This window comes from Octopus sinensis, linkage group LG18, assembly GCF_006345805.1.
Source record: "Octopus sinensis linkage group LG18, ASM634580v1, whole genome shotgun sequence".
Classification (NCBI taxonomy): domain Eukaryota; kingdom Metazoa; phylum Mollusca; class Cephalopoda; order Octopoda; family Octopodidae; genus Octopus; species Octopus sinensis.
In genome coordinates, this window is record NC_043014.1 from 24,091,025 (window position 1) to 24,110,740 (window position 19,716).

Here is a 19,716-nt window from a genome sequence, read left to right on the forward strand (position 1 = left end):
GTTATTAGAAATTATAGGAACAATTTTAATGGTAGGCACATTATGCTACCAATTTTAATATTACCTCCTGCCCTATTGGTGCAAGCATTCAGAGCTGGTCCACAGTTAGGTGTTTACCACAATCATGATAACAGCCTGCCATAGTGTTGTAGAGTGTAGGATGTTGATACACTGTACCTAAATGTTTCTGTCAAAAAATAACACTAAACCCACAAGACAAAATTTTCCTCATCTTCTCTAATATCTTTGGACTCTGATCCAACCTGTAACACATATACTGCCACTTATTGAATTACACATTCTATTCTTCTCTCATCTGTAGCCCTTTTTTGCTCTTCAGACTACTCAAAATTCACTTTGAAAAATTGTTTTCTGTACATGCATATAATATATAGATTCTTCTGTCCCTACTATTCACTTTTTCCTTCTGAATATCAGCATGAAGGACTACTAGTCTCCTTACCCAACTCTTGGTACATCTACTTTCACTTCTGCTTTCCGACCGTCTCCAAACATCACGATCCCTTCAATTATATCTCTTCTTACATTGAAACAAGTCATTTACCTTGGTGACTCTGGTGTTCAGACCTCTTCTTAACTCTCACTCTCATCTGATACAGATTCCCACCTTGCAGAAACTGAATCCTTTGCAATTCACAACTCTCTACAACAGTTGTTACTACTCCTCAAAGCTGGCTGGTCTTAGGTGATCTCCACTTGGGCACTCCTAACTCACTCATTTCTCCTCCTCTTATCTATATATATAAAACTCAACTTGTGTATATCTGTGTTTTTAACTTCCCGGCACATCTCCTCCCAGCCAACAAATCGTAGACCCACCAAAAATGGGTCACTTAAAGTTTAGGCGAATGAAAATTGAACTACGCTATTTCTGTTCTGAAATTCATCTCGCAAGTGCAAAAATCAATAATGTGTTTGTTTAGGCCTTATCCCATGCATTGAATAGTGAACTTTACTCAGTCAGCTGTTTGACGTGAACTGTGTTCACCATGCGTGCAAGCATGCGTAAATTGCATGAAAAATAAAAAATCCAAGATATAAAAACGAATCGCTGTAAACATTGTAGAAATTCGGCAAAGAAATGAATTTTCGGGATGTAGCCTGGAGGGTTTTTTCGTATTAATCATTTGGACTTTGTGAACACATACCAATTGTTTTCATAATTTTTAACGCTTTGAATTAAATGTGACCATTTTGCATTGAGTCTGCAGTTTCAATCACTTTAATCAAATTTTAGCAGGCCAGATTTTTGATCATCACGATATATCGCCAGCGACTCCCTGAAACTCTTCCCTGAAATCCCCGTTGAGAAATACTGATCTAAAAGAATAATTCAACAATGCAATTATTTGATCAACAAAAATTTATGAAACGCTTCTACGTACTTCCTATTGAGGAAATGGAACACATAAGCGCAAAAATAGAGGGCATTAAATGCTTGATTTTAAAACCAAAATAATTGAATTTTGATTGAACTTCATCCAAGTTTAGCTTGATTCGCGCGTGCATAGAACGCACGAGCGCACAAGCCAGGCAATACTGCTAGTCATATATATTTTCAAACTGGGTTAGTCCTTCCCTCTATTTCCTTGTCCTTCTTCCTCTAGAATTCCCTCCTTGCCAACAGTTTTTCCTATAGTCATCAACTTACAACAGTTAGAAAAGAATGTTAATTGCATCATCTAACAGGTTTTGGAAAAATCTGCAATTACCATGACCACAGCCAATAAAAACAATTTGATAGAACAGCTGATCCAGTGATGGGTATCAAATCACATATCTATCACTTGTTGAGTAACTACATTCCTAATTACACTACAGTGCTCTTGGTATTCCCTCTTCTCAAATCAACTAAACTAAACCTTCAGCCTGCCAAAGATCTCCAAGTTTTCAACTTACCTCCAGTTGACCTGATGATATGGTAGAAAACCAATAGCCAAAGTGCTATACAGTGAGATTGAACTTGAAACCATGGAGTTGTGAAACAAACTTCCTAATCAGATGCCCATATCTATTCTCATGATTTGAACACAGCACTAGAAACTATAAATTAGATTTTATACTTACTTTATACATTCAGCAAGGTTAAGAATGGTTAGTTGCTTGCAAGTTGCTAAATATCGAAGACATATATCTGTTAGTCTCTGGCAATCTGCTAAATAGATATGGCTCACATTGGGACACATTCGGCTTAGCAGTTTGATAGACATGTCAGAGATACGATTGTTACCTATAATAGATGAGTTATCATTTTAGAAGAGAATCACATGCATACAATATGTTCAACCTTACATTTATCTACACTTACACTCACATGTATAAACAGAAATAAGCCAAGGAAAGAACCTTTAGGTGATAGCCTCAAATCATATCATGATACTGTCTTCTAAACAGGAATGGAGGAGATGTATTAAATAATGTAGTCCTGCATGCAGAATCTCTGAAAAATGAGGGTGGTCATGGCTAGAATATTTTTGAATAATAATAGGTTCATTCAGTTAGGACTGATTGTAGCTAAGCAACAACAGCACACACACACACACACACACACATTTATATGGAGAAATGGTGACAGGTATTACACTATCAACTTATAAATGGTGAATTCATATTAGAACATTCCTGTTTTAGATGAATTAGACTTGTTGATTACTTCTTAGTTTGAGCAAGTGATAATGTGAGGCACAACAACCTTATTCACACACACACAACTATTCATTTTCTTCCCATTCTTTCAAACACAATAATTGAGTAGAACTTAGAAAGAAAAGGAAATTGAAATTATTATACATGATGATGATGATGATGATGATGATGTTGTTGTTTAGCTCCAGATTAGTTATGCTAAAGCAATTGTATGATTAAAAACATTCCAGGTACGACCATTGCCTTTTTTTTTATCAGATAAATGAGGTGGTATCAAAAGGTTCCCAGACAAGTTATGTTTAATAAAACATAACTTAGTTACCTAAGTTTTAGCATCATATCCCATGAAATAGTCACCATGCACAGCAATAAGCATTCCTGCCAATTTTGGAATCTAGCCTGGAAGTTGTTTTCCATAAGCAAGTTGAGGACTTTCTGTGATTTGCTCTTGATCTTGAGAACAGTGGTAAAACGGCAACCTTTGAGTTGCATTTTCATCTTTGGTAAGAGATGGAAGTCTGAGGCACTAAATCCGACAAACAGAGTGGGTGTGGAAGTGATGCCATGTTGTTTTTGGCAAGAAACTCGTGAGTGAGGAGAGCTTGATGACAGAGTGCATTGTCGTTGTGAAGAATCCAATTCTCTGCACTCCACAGATCCAGTCCTTCCTCAAATGCTTCAAAATGTTGCAGCAAAATTGATTGTCTGGCCCAGAGGGACAAATTGTCAATGCACAAAACTACATTTCCAGTGGCTGATGTTTGTGGCAAGTCTTCTAGGGACATTCTTCCACTTTTGAAGTACCAGTGCCACTCGAAACATTGCATACAACCAATTGTCTCATCACTGTAAGCTTGCTGAAGTATGCTCAATGTTTCTGTAGCATTCTTCTCAAATTTAATGCAAAATTTCACATTGGCTCGTTGCCCCTTTGACCCATGAATAGTCAAGAAGAAAAGGGAAAAGATAGATAAATACAACCCTCTTAAATATGAAATAGCCCGGCTACGGAAAATGAAGAAGGTGAAGATAGTGCTAATTATTGTTGGGTCCTTGGGAACAGTATCAGAAGGCATCAAGGGGAATATAAAGGAAATTGGAATAGAGTGTCCAATAGAAGTGTTAGAAAAGGTTTGCCTCCTTAGCATGGCCAAAATAATCAGGAAAGTATTAGCTGAAAAGAACAGATAGCATGGTCTTGTAGGCTGCAGGTAGAAAACCCGCCATGCATGTAAAACACCAGGAGCTCCAACAAAAACCTGTGATAAAGAGAAATAATAATAAAAATGTCAAATACAAAGATATAAAACACTGGATTGAATGAGACTGGTACTAAAAACAGTGTACACGAGGGCAGATGTGAACTCTCAGAGTCTGTGTTAGCAACCCACCTGGTGATGGTGTTACAATAAAAATACCAGTGACTGCACAACTTACAAATACTACCTTTAAATGAGTGATGTCAAAATCAAATAATAACCACAATGGAACTGTTAACAGTGAAGTTGTGATGCATGGTAAGCAGGGAGTAACTGATCAACCTCCAACAGGTCATCATCAAGCTATTGATCAGGACCAAAATTGCAGTCAAAAGTGTAAAAGAATGAGAATGAAATGGGAAAAAGAGGCTTCATGAATTGAGTGAAGAGAATATGGGATGAAAAAGTAGGTTTTTGCCAAGATATAGACAAATGGCTGAAGGAGATTGAAATAGAATGCCTCTTGGGGACAGTAAAGATTATCAGGAGGATTCTAAGCACTTGAAGGACTGTCAAAAATGTGTGGATCCCTAAGGTTGCAGGTAGTAACCTGCTACCCACATAAATCCTACCAGGATTAAGACCAAATCTGAGCTTGTTTCTATAATGATGATGATGGTCATAATAGTAGTAGTTATAATAATAACTTGGAATGAGACAGTGACATACATGTGGAGGAATGCCCCAAGTTGGCACAGGAAGAATATAAGAAATGGAGGCTCAACCAAGCTGTAAAAATTTTACACAGGAAACTGTGCCAGAAATAGGAATTTGAAGCTGTAAGCATATGGTACAATCACCGAGTTAAAAAAAGTACTGGAGTCAGAGGAATGTAAGATTTTGTGGGACAAAATGGACAAGAAGTTAGAAAATAAAAGACTGGAAATAACAATGATAGATAAGGAAAAGCGAAGTTGTTTACTGATCAACTCACCATGCCTGTTTGATTCTAGGATTGTAAAGAAAGAGAATGAAAAACAGAAAAAATACAATCCCTTAAAATTTGAAATAGGAAGAATTTGGAGCATGAGAACAATAAAGGTTATGCCTATAATAATTGGTGCATTGGGAACAGTAAGCAAAGATATAGACAAATGGTTGAAAGAGATTGAAATAGAATGCCCAGTAAAACTCCTACAGAAAGTTTGTCTCTTCGGGACAGCATGGATTATCAGGAGGGTTTTAAGCACTTAATAGACAGCTGAAAACTTGTGGATACCTAAGGTTACAGGAAGTAATCCACTACCCACATAAATCCTACCAGGAATAAGACTGAACCTGAGCCAAACCAAAATAATAATAAAGCTAAATACCTTCAAGTTTGATAATTTTCAGTGCTTTGGGAAACTTCTGGAATGCTGCATCAGTGAGTAGTGGAGAACCAAGGAAGGAGATGTGTTCTAGTTTGGAACAATGAAGTAAGATACTCTTCAGATAAAGAGAAAAACAATAAAAAATAATTAAATAAAGACCCCATGTAGATGCAGAAGAGATACAAAAAATGGTACTTTGGTTAACATAGAGTTTAATGTTGTAAAAAAGTGAAAGTAAATTGGAAGTGACAATAATGACATCCTATAATTTCATAAACACAGGCACTTAGTTATATAAGATTTTCTAATGACAGCATGAGCATTTCTGAATGCAGCTGGAGTATATTGCTGTCAGATAGTATAGTCAAAAACTCCATAGGGATGCATTTGATTTCCGATGTGTGGGATATGTTAGTTTAGGTCACATATATGTTGTGAAGTTTTGAACTATTCTTTAAATTTTGTTAATCTAGCAATCCCAATACAGCCTATTGAAAGGAGATGGATGCTTTATTGAGAAGAAACTCAGGTGACAATGTTAAAAATGAGTTGCTTTATTTACATCATATCTGTATGATTATATGAGGCAAAATAGGTTTAGCAACTGCGAAAAAGTTATAGGTATGTTCTATGCATCATTTTGACATTATATAAATATCATGAACTGTCATCACTTTTTTTTACAACACTTAAACTGCATGATAATCCTTACTTTTCATCTGTGAATATGATACAGTAAAATGCAGCTAAATACTGATATAGTCACATACTGTGTAATGATATGCAGAGGATTTTGATTTCCGGGGACCAGCAAGACTAAGAATCATTGCAGCATCTTTCAAAACAAACAAGAAGGAAAACAACTACAGTGAGGTTTATGGATGCACACAGCTCTCCAAAGATTGTTATGCATTAGCCCTAAAATATTACCCCCCCCCCAAAAAAAAAGAACACCTGTGAATGATAACACTGAATTGGTGACCTAATGAACTGGTTACCTGCAGCAAAAAAAAAAGAAAAAGAAAATACCACTAGACTGACCCCAGTTGACAAAAACACTTGTTGCAGGTTAGGCCTGGTCATGCTGAAAGGTTATTATGGATTAAGTTGGGCTGAATGTATTGTAAACAGGAACAAAACTCACAAACATTTTATATTTATTTAAGGAAAAGATACCTGTCTGTATAGATATATATTCACACACACACACAATGGGCTTCTTTTAGTTACACTCTATCAAATCCACTCACAAGGCCTTGGTTGGCCTGAGACTATAGTAGAAGGTACTTGCTCAGGGTGCCATGCTGTGGGACTGAACTCAGAACCATGTAGTTGGGAAGCATCATCCATGTATTGCATTCAAAAGACCCAACAAAACACATGCAGTAGGCTTGAGATCATGACTGGAGGACCAATAACTTGGTAATTCTACCTCTACTACTTTGGTTTGAAGTTAGTAACTAATGTGTCTTCTTTCTCCACCATATTTTTCCACAGACTTAAATTCAATGACACAAGCTGATGAAGCACTCATTAGTTACACAATAGTATCTCTGCTCCTTACAGTAATGAGCTTTGCCTACATGAAAGAACTGTATCTTGACAATATATACCGTGCGGTATCAGTAACTGATTATGAACAATCTCAGACAGTTCATCGCAGTACATTGGTGCAGCACATTTTTTAAAGATATACAGCAAATTAAAGTTAGTGACTTTAAACCAAAGTAGTAGAAGGACTCAGAGCCACAAAACGGTTTGGAAAAGGAAGGTTTGGAATCTTAAAGATCCATTGAATAATCAGAGATATAGAGATTTTTAACAAAAAGGTGGAGAAAATAAAGAAGTACAACATAGAGGGTAACTGGAAATTTTTATGAAACAACCTACAGAGGGTGACATCAAATCTGTGGTTGGTACAAAGTTCAAACCAGACCAAGGATGATGTGGAGATAGAACAGTGAAGTAGACAGCCATAAAAGTGAAGAGATAGACATGGAAGGATAGGAAGTATGGGGTTAGCAGAGAAATATACCAGGTAGTTTGAAGAGAAGCTAGGCAAGGAGAAAGGCAGGAAGGAAGAGATTTGCCAATATCAATGGCACTAGGACCAGAGGTGTGTGGTGTTTCAGGTTACAAGATAGTGTGTCAGAGAAAATTATGATGTCGTAGGAGAGAAGTATATGCAGATCAATAATGATACACTTGCACTGAGTGATTTAGAAAGGTGCCATGGAAGTGCCACTATGACAGGCTGCTAAATGTGGAGAATGCATAAAATAAGGAAGTCTTCTTAATGTGAATCCAGCAAAGGAACCAGCTACTTGAGTTGACAACTATGATTGATAAAGAAATTAAGAATATGAAGACAGGAAAAGTTCCTGGTCTGCCAGGAATTATAACTGAGATGCCTACAATATCTGGCAGAGTGGGATATAGCCAAGTCACCTGAGTAGTTTATCAAGTAGTACAAGAAGGTATCACATCCAATGACAAGCACAGAAACATTATATCTACTGTTACAAGGGTAAAAGAAATGCCTTAAAGATAAATAATTACAGAAGTATTGAATTACTAGACCAGGTCTGGAAAGTTATGGCAAGGGTTATTGCTCAAATAATTAGGAAGAGGGTTAAGTTAGATGTGATGCAGTTTGGTTCTGTGCTAGAGAGAAACACTACTGAAGCTATCCAGGAAGGTAATGGCTGAAGTATTTAGTCCACAATAAACTGCTCTACTTAGCATTTGTCAACATGGAGAAAGCCTTTGATAGGTAATCACTGTGGATACTAGGGGTAGATGACTGATAAGAGCTATCCAAACCATGGACAAGGGTGCTTTCTGTAAGGTGAAAGTTGGAGATGAGTACAGCCATGAAATGAATGCAGGTAGGAGTTCTCCAGTGTTTGGTGCTCAGTCCCCTTCTATATATCATTATCCTCTAAGCCATAACAAAAGAGTTAAAAACTGGTTGCCCAAGGAAGTTTCTCTATGCTGATGACTTTGCTCATATAGCTGAGAATTAAAAATGAAATTCCAGGTGTAGAAGTAAAACCTGTAATTAAAGGTCCTAAAGATTAATTAACTTAGCAAAGATAAAAGTTCTTGTAAGCTGGAAAACAGATAAACCACAAATCTCTTCAGGAAAATGGCTCAGTTCAATATTTAGAAAATGTGTAGGTAGGAATTCCATATAGTGTACCCAGGGTAAACTGTGGACACATAACAGGTAAGGGAATGTGGATGGAACTCATGGAAGAGATAGACCCAGGAAGATGTTGAACAAAGTAGTGAAGGCTGACTTCTGGATGTTGGGCCTCAGCAAGGAGGTAACAAAGGCTGGGGATGATTGGCCAATTGCTGTGTTCAAGAAAACCCATCCATCTCAGCACAAATGAGGCTTTAAAAATATACTGCTTACATCTATGCCCCTGACTCAATCTGTCCCTGATGTGTCTCTTCCCCACAGCTCATCTTCATAACACCCATCTTCTGACAATGGCATTATTCACTCAGTCATTGTAACTATATGACAGCCACTTACTTTGTATTTCACATTTTCAATATCATCCCCTACCATCTTATCCTCCACTGAATGCCTCCTTCACTTTCACTCTTTCATTTGGACAATGGCAGCCCCTACTGCTTATGTACATCATCTTATGCACTGCTCACCTTGTCCCCAGTGCTGTGCATCTTTTGAACACTGCCCACATATCACATTACCTGTACTGCTACCTATCACCTCCCTGACCCAAATTTATTTCTTCCACCTTCCCTCCTCTGAATTTATATTCACCATTGATCACACCTATACTCATGTTTACCATTCTCTTCTACCTTTTCTATCCATCTGCCACTCTTCTTGCACACTTTTACGATCTTACCTACCCATTCACCTTGTCCACTCCTCTGGACCAGTTCTCTGTTGTTCACCTTCCTGTACCTAAGGATACATCCCAACACCTCTGCACCATCTTCTCTCCTTTTCCAACAGGGGTTGCCATGTATCTCCTCTATTTCTATCCCTCTATCATACTTTAATTTCTCATCACTTGGCATAAAATTACCTCCCTTAATATTACACTCCTTAGTTGAGGGATCTTGTTTTGTGAGATTATCTCATTTGTTCCAGTACCATGTAAAAAGCACCCAGTATACTTTGTGAAGTGGTTGATGTTAGGAACGGCATCCAGTTGTAGAAAACATGACAAAGCAAACATTAGAGCTTGGTGCAATCTTCCAGCTCATTGACTCCTCTCAAACCATTTAACCCATGCCAGCATGAAAAACAAATATTAAAAAGTGATGGTGATGATGACGATGAAATTAAGGCTTCAGAAAATTCATACAAATCCATGAGTATCTTGAAAAACATGCTATCAATAATCTGGTAATATACATAAATGTAATTTATAAATCAAGGTAATATATTGTTATCTGAAATTAATTGAAACACATAGAGGTTGAGTTTCATAAGAAATATGATTATGAAAGGGTTAAGTGAGGGTACTTATATGAAATTTACCTTACCTGGATGCATTGGTCTGTTAAAGTTGGGAATTCATCAACAATAAAGACTTTAAGATTATCACACTTGTTGAAAATTTGCATGAATCCTTCAGGAGTTAACTGAAAATATTTGATGAAATTATTTTTGAATTTATTTTCAAAATTGATGGCTGTTTTCAAAATGAACTACCAAGACCATGCTAGAACATAATAATGAAATAAAAATTGTTGTTCATATAATATTTTAGTAAACTTTTTTTTAATGAGTTGCTACCACCTGACAGACCGACACCGATGATGCTGACACCCACCACCATTACCCACCATCACCACCACTACCACCATCACTAATAATAGTATTAGTTGTTGTAATTGTTACTGCTGTTACTATGTTACTACTGCTGTTGTTGCAGAGGGAAAAGAGATATGAGTAAACCTATGCTAGGGAAAAGCTTGAAGAAAAAAATTTGCTGGTATTACTTGCCCATAGAGATACTTCAGTTAGCATGGTGGACAAAATGATTAGTAGCATTTAGTCTGTTTTGACGTTCTGAGTTCAGGTTCTGCTGAGGTTAACTTTGCTTTTCATTCTTTCAGGGCCGATGAAATAAGTACCAGTTGAACACTGGGGTCAATGTAATTGACTCATACCCTCCGCCAAAATTACTGCCCTTGTGGCAAAATTTGAAACCATTATTACTATTACTACTACTACCACTATGGTAATGAGCTGGTAGAATCTTTAGCACACTGGGCAAAATGCTTAGCGACATTTCATCTGTCTTTATGTTTTGAGTTAAAATTCTGCTGAGGTCAACTTTGCCTTTCGTCCTTTTGGGGTTGATAAATTAAGTACCAGTGAAACGCTGGGGTTGATACAATTGACTAGTCCCCTCCCCCATAATTTCAGGCCTTGTGTCTTTAGTAGAAAGGATTATTATTATTATTATTATTTGATGCAAACTCACAGCTTATTTTGCTGGGTATGATGGAAAGTGTCCACAGCCATCAGACAAAGGTGACACTTGTTTACTGGTTATGCTTCAAGAACCCTGTGAAGAATTCTTGCAGTTCCAAGCTATGCTGATTTTTGTAGATGTTCTACCTTTGCATGTGTACCAATCTTTCTGAACCATGTTGGTAGTTGAGTGCTGATACTTCCAAGTGCATCAATTACTATTGATACTACGTCTACTCTCCTCATTGACTACTACCTATGTATTTTCCACTTCAAATCGTCATAGTTGTTCAGCTTTTCTTCTTTCTCTTTGAACCTGTTATCAGTGGGACATGCTATGTCAATTATCATACATGTTCTTTCTATTATTATTATTATTATTTCGAAGGCAGCAAGCTGGCAGAATTGTTAGCACACTGGACGAGATGCTTAGCAGTATTTTGCCTGCTGCTATGTTCTGAGTTCAAATTCCACTGAGGTTGACTTGGCCTTGCATCCTTTTGGGGTTGATGAAATAAGTACCAGTGAAAAACTGGGGTCAATGTGATCGAATAGTCCCCTCCCCCAAAGTTTAAGCCCTGTACCTATTGTAGAAAGGATTATTCTTATTCCGATAAAATTCAACAAAACTTCAGGAGCCAATGCAACATACATGTAAACAAAACGATATAATAATAATAATCCTTTCTACTATAGGCAAAAGGCCTGAAATTTGGGGGAGGGGGATAGTTGATTACATCAACCCCAGTGTTTCACTAAATTAAGTACCAGAGAAACATTGGGGTCAATGTAATCAACTATCCCCCTTCCCCAAATGTCAGGCTTTATTCCTATAGTAGAAAGGATCATCATCATCATCTTTACATGTGTGTTGCATTGGCTCCTGAAGGTTTGTAGAATCTTGTTGGAAATAATTTGTTTATTCTCTTTAATTTTTGTTAGTACCTTACATAAGGACATACTCATTTACTAGGTGAAGAGTGGGGACCGCCAAATCATGTTGCAAAGATCTCTATTGTAATATTTTAAGCTTTTGTCAGGTTTTTTTTTTTTACATTGGAATTATAGCATTGTTAACATCCACTAAAGGTTTTAATGAGGAGATAGCAAGAAAATCTTATACTACAACTATCTTCATGAGAGAGTAAAAGCTAACAACAACAACAATGGTCATGGCATTTTTAACAACAAAGCAATAGTGACACCAGCTGCAATAATAACAGTAACAACAGCAGCAGCAACAACAATGATAGCAATGGTAATTACAACAGCAGCATCAGCATCAGCAACCATTATAAAAGTATCACCAAGGATTGTGATAGCAGCAAAATCACCTACAAATCTTGTACTTAACCTAAACAAGAAAGAAGATGACCTGGTACAGGTGAAACAACTTGTGAAGCTGAATGGGAGAAATGCATAAACTGCCATCCCAGCTGAGGTTTTGGTGGGAGGCACACAGAAGATGGTAGTGTATCTCTGTGTATGTTCTAATACTCGAGTCCTAAAAGCAGTGATACATGCTCAGGTGGAACAAGCCCTGAAAGAAATATGGACAAAGAAAATGTCACTATGCAAGGCATTTTGGGAGTGTGTAGTTCCTCTTCAAGAGCAAAGCCTTCAAGATGAAGCATTCTAAAGCCCCTAGATGCAACAAGGAGTTTTTCCTCTTCCCAACTTGTGGATGTCATGTCCTTCTCATCAAGACAGAAAATTCCACCAGGGTTGGATATCTGGTGGTTGATAGCTTACATCACTTTAAATAGAAGCAATACTCTCCATGAAATAAAACAAATGGAGGCATCGTGGTCTGGACCAGAGGAGATTGAAATGATTCTAAACCTAAGCCTGATGGGCCGTGAAGTCTGGCATAGCATGGTAAATTCCATTGTCTCGACCATGGTAGAACAATGATGATGAAGCCTGATGTAGTGGATCTACATATTGCAATTGGGGCAGAAAGCTAAGATGCCAACTGAAAGGTACAGAAGACTGCTTCAGAGCTCTCTGTCCACAACAAAAAGCATGAGAGAAGAGACCCCCTCTGCTATCAACATCACAACCCCAATGACAGAGACAGTGTACAGTATCAAAGGAACAAGAACAACAGCAGCAGCACCAGCACCAACAACAGTAACAACAGCAACAAATGACACCCACAATTACAGGAAAATATTCAACCAAACTCTTTATTATTATTCTTCCTCTCTCTCTCTCTCTCTCTCTCTCTCTCTCTCTCTCTGATCGGTCGTGTTATTCTTTGCTCCGCAGTGAAAGATTGTTTTTGTGCTGAAAAGTTTGAAAATTTGCTGTTTTGGTCGTCGAGGCCACTTCTTTTTTGCTGTTCTTTCCCCCTTGTTTCATGAATTTGCCACCAATCTCCTCCGAGTCGGAGGAAAACGTTGAAAATTTGTTTGAAGGCATGAAGGCGAAAATGTGGGAAGAGGAAGATAAAAGTAAAGAGACGTCTCAAGCGCTCGTTACAAAAGCAGACGACAATATGTCTAGCGAAGCTACTACACAACAGGAAAAGTCAAAAATAAATTTTGCGAGTGCAGCAACTCGCCCCTGTGAAAACATCATTATTAACAAAGAAGAATTAAAGAAGTACCAAAGTTTATTAAAAAAAGGTGATAATGTGAAGTTGTTCCCTCCCAGTGAATTAATTTACGCGACGGAGAGAAAAACTGTCATATACAAGACATATAATGTGAAAAATAGGAAAATTGACTTCGTGCAGAGAGAAGCCATAGAAAAATGTTTGAGGCCGATATGGCAACAAACTACTTATATAACGAGGGGTAGTCGCTTCGGCACGGTAGAGGTGCGTTTCCCTAGCGAAGAAAAAGCTAGGGAACATTCAACAAGAATGTTGAAGTCGGAAGATGTAGTTCTCCTACCATTTTATTTAGGAATGAGAACTTCCAGAATAACGGTCACAGACATTCCTCCCGAAATAGATGTGGACTTTGTCATAGCAGCGATTCTCTTAGGCAAAGAGGAAGAAATTGCCATTCTTCAGTCTAAGAGATATCGTCACATGAACTGGTATGGACAAGACTTGTGATCCAAGCAAACCACTCGGACTTGGAAAAATTGCCCAGCTCCCTCACCATTGGCGATAATACCAGCATGATGGTAATAGTCGAGGGAAGAAAGCCCAGGTGTTATAAATGTGGCGAGAAAGGCCACATAAGGTCGAGCTGCAAGAAGAGAGCCAAAGAAAATACTGCAGAGGCAAGCACGACGCCGAAAACAACAACTACACCGCTAGAAATAGCAGCCACGTCGCACACCCCAATTGTCGAAGTTCAGCCGACAACGGGAGAAAACAACAACAACATCCAGGAGTGGGTCACCATAGAACCTTCAAATAGAAGACGGAAACGGAAAAATCCACCCTCTTCAGATACACAGGACTATACTCCGAGACAGACAAGCACACCCACACCCACAAATACAGTCGCAAACACACACACTGGAAAAAGCACACACAAACACACACACACCTACAACCCCACCGTCCACAATCGCCTAACAAAAAAAAAGAAACACCCTCACGGCGATAAATAAAAACAATAACCCATTAAGAGAAAAAATTATTTTAATGAAATTGGCGAAAAAATATACCGTAACATATAAATAGTACTATTTCTGAAAATGTCGAATTTTATACAATAGATAACACTGATTATTTTGAAATAAAAAAATCTTTTGCGGAGGACGTAGGCCCGTTACAGATGAACTTTTCGAACCATCTGTACAGGCATATTACACTATTTTTTTTTTTGTTTTGGTGCCCGGGTCAGCCCCTCAGACGCTTTCGGAACTTCCCGATGTGAATTTTCCGAGGCCTCTCCCCCACCCCCCTTTCGCGTGCGCGAATTTTTTTTTTCATATTCGTTCATAGGAAGTTGTTTTACACCTATTACACACTTTTTTTTTTTGATTTTCTGATATTTGTTACGCCCTATATTAACCTAAATATTCGCGGCCTGGGGGTCGTATTGGAAGCAAGGCTACCTCCTTGACGACCTTAGCTCGTATCGTTTGGATGTAGTGGTAATTACCGAATCCAGACTGAGTGGGCTGCAGGCCTTTACGCCCCTTCTAAACGGCTACGAGAAATACGTTTCTCCCTGTCGACCTGGAGGGGGCGGAGCAGTGGCAGTGCTGGTCAGGAAAAACCTAGATTTAGAGATTAGAACTGTCTTTATAGATCCGGAAGGCAGGTTGGTCGTTTTGGATGTGACGCACAGCAGTGGTAAAGTGTTCAGGCTGGTCGCTGTCTATGCTCCCTGCAAAGGAAAAGCCGGGCAGAAAGAGTATTTCAAAAGCCTAGAGAATTTTCTTGGCACGTCGAACACGTTAGTATTGCTAGGTGACTTCAACATAATTTGTGATGCAAGCGTAGATTATGTTGGCTCGAGAAAGAATAGGAGGGGATTACCTCACCTCAACAATATGCTAAGTCGTTTCGAATTGGCAGATAGATTCAGACTGGACCACCCAGACACTCCAGCGTGGACCTGGGCAAGAAACGACGGGTCGTCCAGATCTTACATTGATAGAATCATAACTAGAAAGAAAGATAAGAAAATACTTAGCTGTCCACAACACCATATCATCAGCTACAGCGATCACAAATTAGTGACCTGTATGCTCGACATAGATAGCATGTGTAGACGAGGTACCGGTTACTGGAAGCTAAACAAGTCACTATTGGACTGTGAAGCCTACAGGTATCGGATTAAACAATTAGTAATGAGGGCGTTAACTGGATCCATTATCAACAACAAATGGTGGTACGCCCTGAAAAGAGCCATCAAATTTGAGTCAATTAGGTTTAGCAAAAAACTAGCTAGTGCTAGAAACAAAGTAGAAAATGAACTAGTTAAGGGAATAGAGGAGGCAATGAGGTCAGGCAGTGCATCGAAAGTGTTAGCGGCGAGGTTAGCACTTGACCAACATCTCAAAGCTAAACATGAAGGGTGCATTGTCAGGGCTAAGATCCGTGCAATGAGACAGGAAGGGATCAACGCAGCCGGATGGGCCCGGGTGGTAGAGGGCCAGCGTGGCAACAACTCAACCATTCAATCCTTGACGGGCCCAAATGGTCGATTAGTAAACGAACCCGAGGAGATGTGCAAGGTGTTTCATAATCATTTCGCCCAGCTATTTGGGAGGAGCGGCGAGCTGGAGTGTGGGGAGAAGCTCGCAGACTTCCTAGCCGGTTATCCGCGTCTATCAGGGCCGGACGCGGAATCTTGTGAGGCGCTGATCACAGCCAAAGAAGTCGAGGATATGTTGGCAGACTGCGGCGGGGACAAATAGCCGGGACTCGATGGTCTGCCTTACGAACTCTATAGTAGCATGCCAGACTTGTTTGGGCACCTACTTGCATGCGTGTACACCAACTGGCAGCAGAACGGGAGAATTCCTAAGTCTGTGAGCCGAGGGGTGGTAGTGCTGTTAAGAAAGGACCCAAACAAGGGGAATTTAATTGATAATTTTAGGCCCATCACTCTGCTTAATGCATAGTTGAAGATTTTGGCCAAGGTCTTCGCAAAAAGGTTGGTGCAGGTCGTGGGTTAACTTGTTGGTGAGGCGCAAACTTGTGCCATCCCTGGAAGGACCATCCACGACAATCTCCACTTTCTACGCTATACCTTAGAAAGGGTAAATAGGATTCCTGGCAAGGGTGGGGCTATGGTCCACTTGGACCAATCGAAAGCGTTTGATAGGGTGGACCATCAGTATCTGGCGGCGGTCCTCGCGGCTGCTGGCTTCGGCCCGACCTTCCGCGGATGGATCATCGCTTTATACAGCAACATCGAATCGGTAGTTCGAGTAAATGGTTTCCTTTCGGAGCTGTTCAGCATTGAACGTTCGGTATGTCAAGGGTGTCCTCTCTCCCCGCTTCTCTACATTTTGGCCCTCGAGCCGTTGCTGAGGAGGTTGGAAACTATGAGAGGCACTCCGCAAGATCTAGGGTGCGGAAAGTCAGCTTCGGCGTATGTGGACAACATCACCATCATCGTTTCCCGAGTCGAGCACCTACAGTGGGTGGGTGAGGCCTTAAGGGACTACGAAGCGGTGGCAGGAGCGAAAGTCAACCGGGATAAATCGGTCGGCTTGCAACTCGGCACCTGGAGGGGCAAGTCGATGCCTTCCGATAGTGTCGTAGGACGTTGGACAGAAGGACCGGTGAAAATGCTTGGAATCTGGTTAGGTCCAGATCTCCAGATAGAGAAGAACTGGAGTGAGGTGCCGAGAAAGGTGGCTCTCCTAACTCAGACATAGTCTGAGCGGAAGCTGTCCTTGAAAGGGAGGGCGGAGGTTGCAGAGGTGTTTATCGCCTCTGTAATCACTTACCGCCTGACCGTCGTGCCTTGCCCCGATTCGTGGCTGAACAAACTGGAACGCATGCTCTTTCGCTTTTTGTGGAGGGGCAGCAGACCTCTTGTAAGGCGCTCTATTTGCTGCCAAAAGCCACTGAAGGGATGCCGTGGCTAAAAATGCACAGACATGCGCTCAGACTTAGGCACCTCTGGATTTACCTGGACGGTGAGCAGGTGTGGTCTCCGTTCGTCAAGCTGTTATTTCCACAGTTCACATCGTTTAACAAACTGAACCCATGGATCAAGTGTAGACCGAGGTTGGGCATGTGGCACGCAGAGTGCTATCAGGCACTCGTGCTTCTCTCCCAGTCAGGCAACGCCAGTGGCAGGGGTACTACCTCGTTCTTCTATAGAGGGTTAGTAGAGTTTAAGTGTGATGACGTCCTAGGAGAAACTCTGGGCTTCGACGAAAATCAACTGGCCAGCCTGTTCCAAAGAACATTCGGTCCGGGGCCTATGGATAATTACCAAAAATCCCTGGCCTGGCAATGTTACAGAGGAGCTTTACCGGTTCAAGACAAGCTCTTTAGACATGGGTGTGCACCTTCGCCGGTTTGTGCAAGATGTGAGAGGGACCGTGAAACTGTCCTGCACGCGATTGTGCAATGCCCCAAGGTGACTGAACTCTGGGCTTATGTCGAACACCTGCTGTCACATTCGAGAAGAGTACAACTGTTGAGCGAATCTGTAATGAAGATAGTTCCGCCAACCTCCCTGAATAGGGAGGAGCGAGCCTGTTTTCTCTTGGTAGTTGCTATGGCGAAAGAAGTAGTGTGGAAGACGAGAGTAAAAGGAATTGCAACAGGCATGTTTATCTCCAGTCTCAAGCTAATCGACTTTTTCGTTTTCCACATGAAATGGAAAAGTGTGTTTCGTAAAAGATGGAAGTATATAGCAAGTATGTTGCGGGTGAAAGAACCTGTTTAATCAAGAATGTGAAAAAGGAGAAAGCAAAGTCTTCAGTGTGAGTATGTGGTTTGTGGGGTCAACCACGTCCTCCGCTTCATTTTTTGTTATTCACTCATTCTCATTTAATTGTATATATTTTAATTGTTTGTTTATTCATATGTTTTGTCTCATTCGATACCCTGACCCCGTTTGTTTTGTCCCCTCTTTTCCTCAACCTTATGGTAAATAAAGAAATACTCTCTCTCTCTCTTTCTCTCTCTCTCTCTCTCTCTCTTTCCAACTTTCTCAAGCACACACATAGACACTCCTGCATTGAATTTTTCTGACATGGAAATTTCATTTTGTGAGTAGGGACAGCTAAGCAAATCCAAAATACAAAAAATATGGATCTTTTCCTTTTGAACAGCAGATGTCAACACAATTTCTAGTTAACTAAACACTTTTAAACTTCGTATACTGGTAGAATGTGTTTATAAAACATCATTTTCTCTTGGTTTTATTGAGAAAATTCTATAGTTTGTAAGATATTTCATCTGAAAATCCGAGCATTTCGGCAATTTTAACCAATCAATTACCTCCATTTAGGTAAACAACATTTGCTGCGTCTAAAACTGAGACAACATTTTGTAGAGGGGCAGCAGACCTCTTGTAAGGCTGCCAAAAGCTGCTGAAGGGTGGGTTAGGGATGCTGTGGCTAAAAATGCGCAGACATGCGCTCAGGCTTAGGCACCTCTGGATTTACCTGGACGGTGAGCAGGTGTGGTCTCCGTTCGTCAAGCTGTTATTTCCACAGTTCACATCGTTTAATGAACTGAACCCATGGATCAAGTGTAGACCGAGGTCACCCTCCCCCCTCCCCCCAACCTTAAATTTTTTTTTCTTAATTGTTAAATTAATTTAATTGTTACGCGTATAAAAAAAACTAAAGCAATGGAAAATAATTTAAACAATTAGCAAACAAAATAATTCTATAATTTTATACACACGCTTTCCGTATACGTATGGAAAGCGTGTGTATAAAATTATAGAATTATTTTGTATGTTAATTGTTTAAATTATTTTCCATTGCTTTAGTTTTTTTTATATGCATAGCAATTAAATTAATTTAACAATTAAGAAAAAAAAAATTGGGGGTTAAGGTTGGGGGGGGGGTAGTTACAGGATGTTGTCTCAGTTTTAGATGCAGCAAATGATTTTAGCTCAAAAGAGAGCATAGGAAAAACAAATTACAATTTTCTCAAGAAAGCCAAGAGAAAAAAATGTTTTATTTTGACACATTCTACCAGTATACAAAGTTTTAAAGTGTTTAGTTAACTAGAAATTGTCTGCCGTTCAAAAGGAAAAGATCCAAAAATCTGAATGAGCTATGACAGCATCACTAAAACCACACTCATACCAAACACTAACAAATTCACAACTTCACCACCACCACCACCACAACCCATATTGACAAAAAAAATCACACACAGTAGACTGAAATGCAAACACAACATTAACTTTCTGCTAATAAGAAACACAAATCTAAAACTGATATATAATAAATATAACTAATTAAAACAAGTCTAAAACACAAAAGGAAAACATGAGACAAAAGGAGGGGTCAGCACTTTCAAAATGCTACACAATTTGAAAATAACAAGGCTGGACTTGGAGACATAAAATACCGTAGGGGACTTTGCCTAATGATGTGAGAAGTC

The 19,716-nt window shown here is 39.6% G+C and overlaps 1 protein-coding gene across 10 annotated transcripts in view; it reads right to left on the minus strand.

Annotated features, from left to right (window-relative positions):
- Positions 1-19,716, minus strand: part of LOC115221613 (dynein regulatory complex subunit 6-like) — a 104,688-nt gene that overhangs the window by 38,661 nt on the left and 46,311 nt on the right. For 9 of the 10 annotated variants that reach the window (XM_036510786.1, XM_036510790.1, XM_036510793.1 and 6 more), the window contains 3 exons: positions 9,773-9,871; positions 5,240-5,354; positions 2,089-2,251 (listed from right to left, as the gene is read on the minus strand). In XM_036510786.1, the coding sequence (XP_036366679.1) occupies positions 2,089-2,251; positions 5,240-5,354; positions 9,773-9,871 (377 nt within the window). The remainder of the gene's footprint in view (positions 1-2,088; positions 2,252-5,239; positions 5,355-9,772; positions 9,872-19,716) is intronic. The other variant, XM_036510789.1, reaches the window with a different exon arrangement.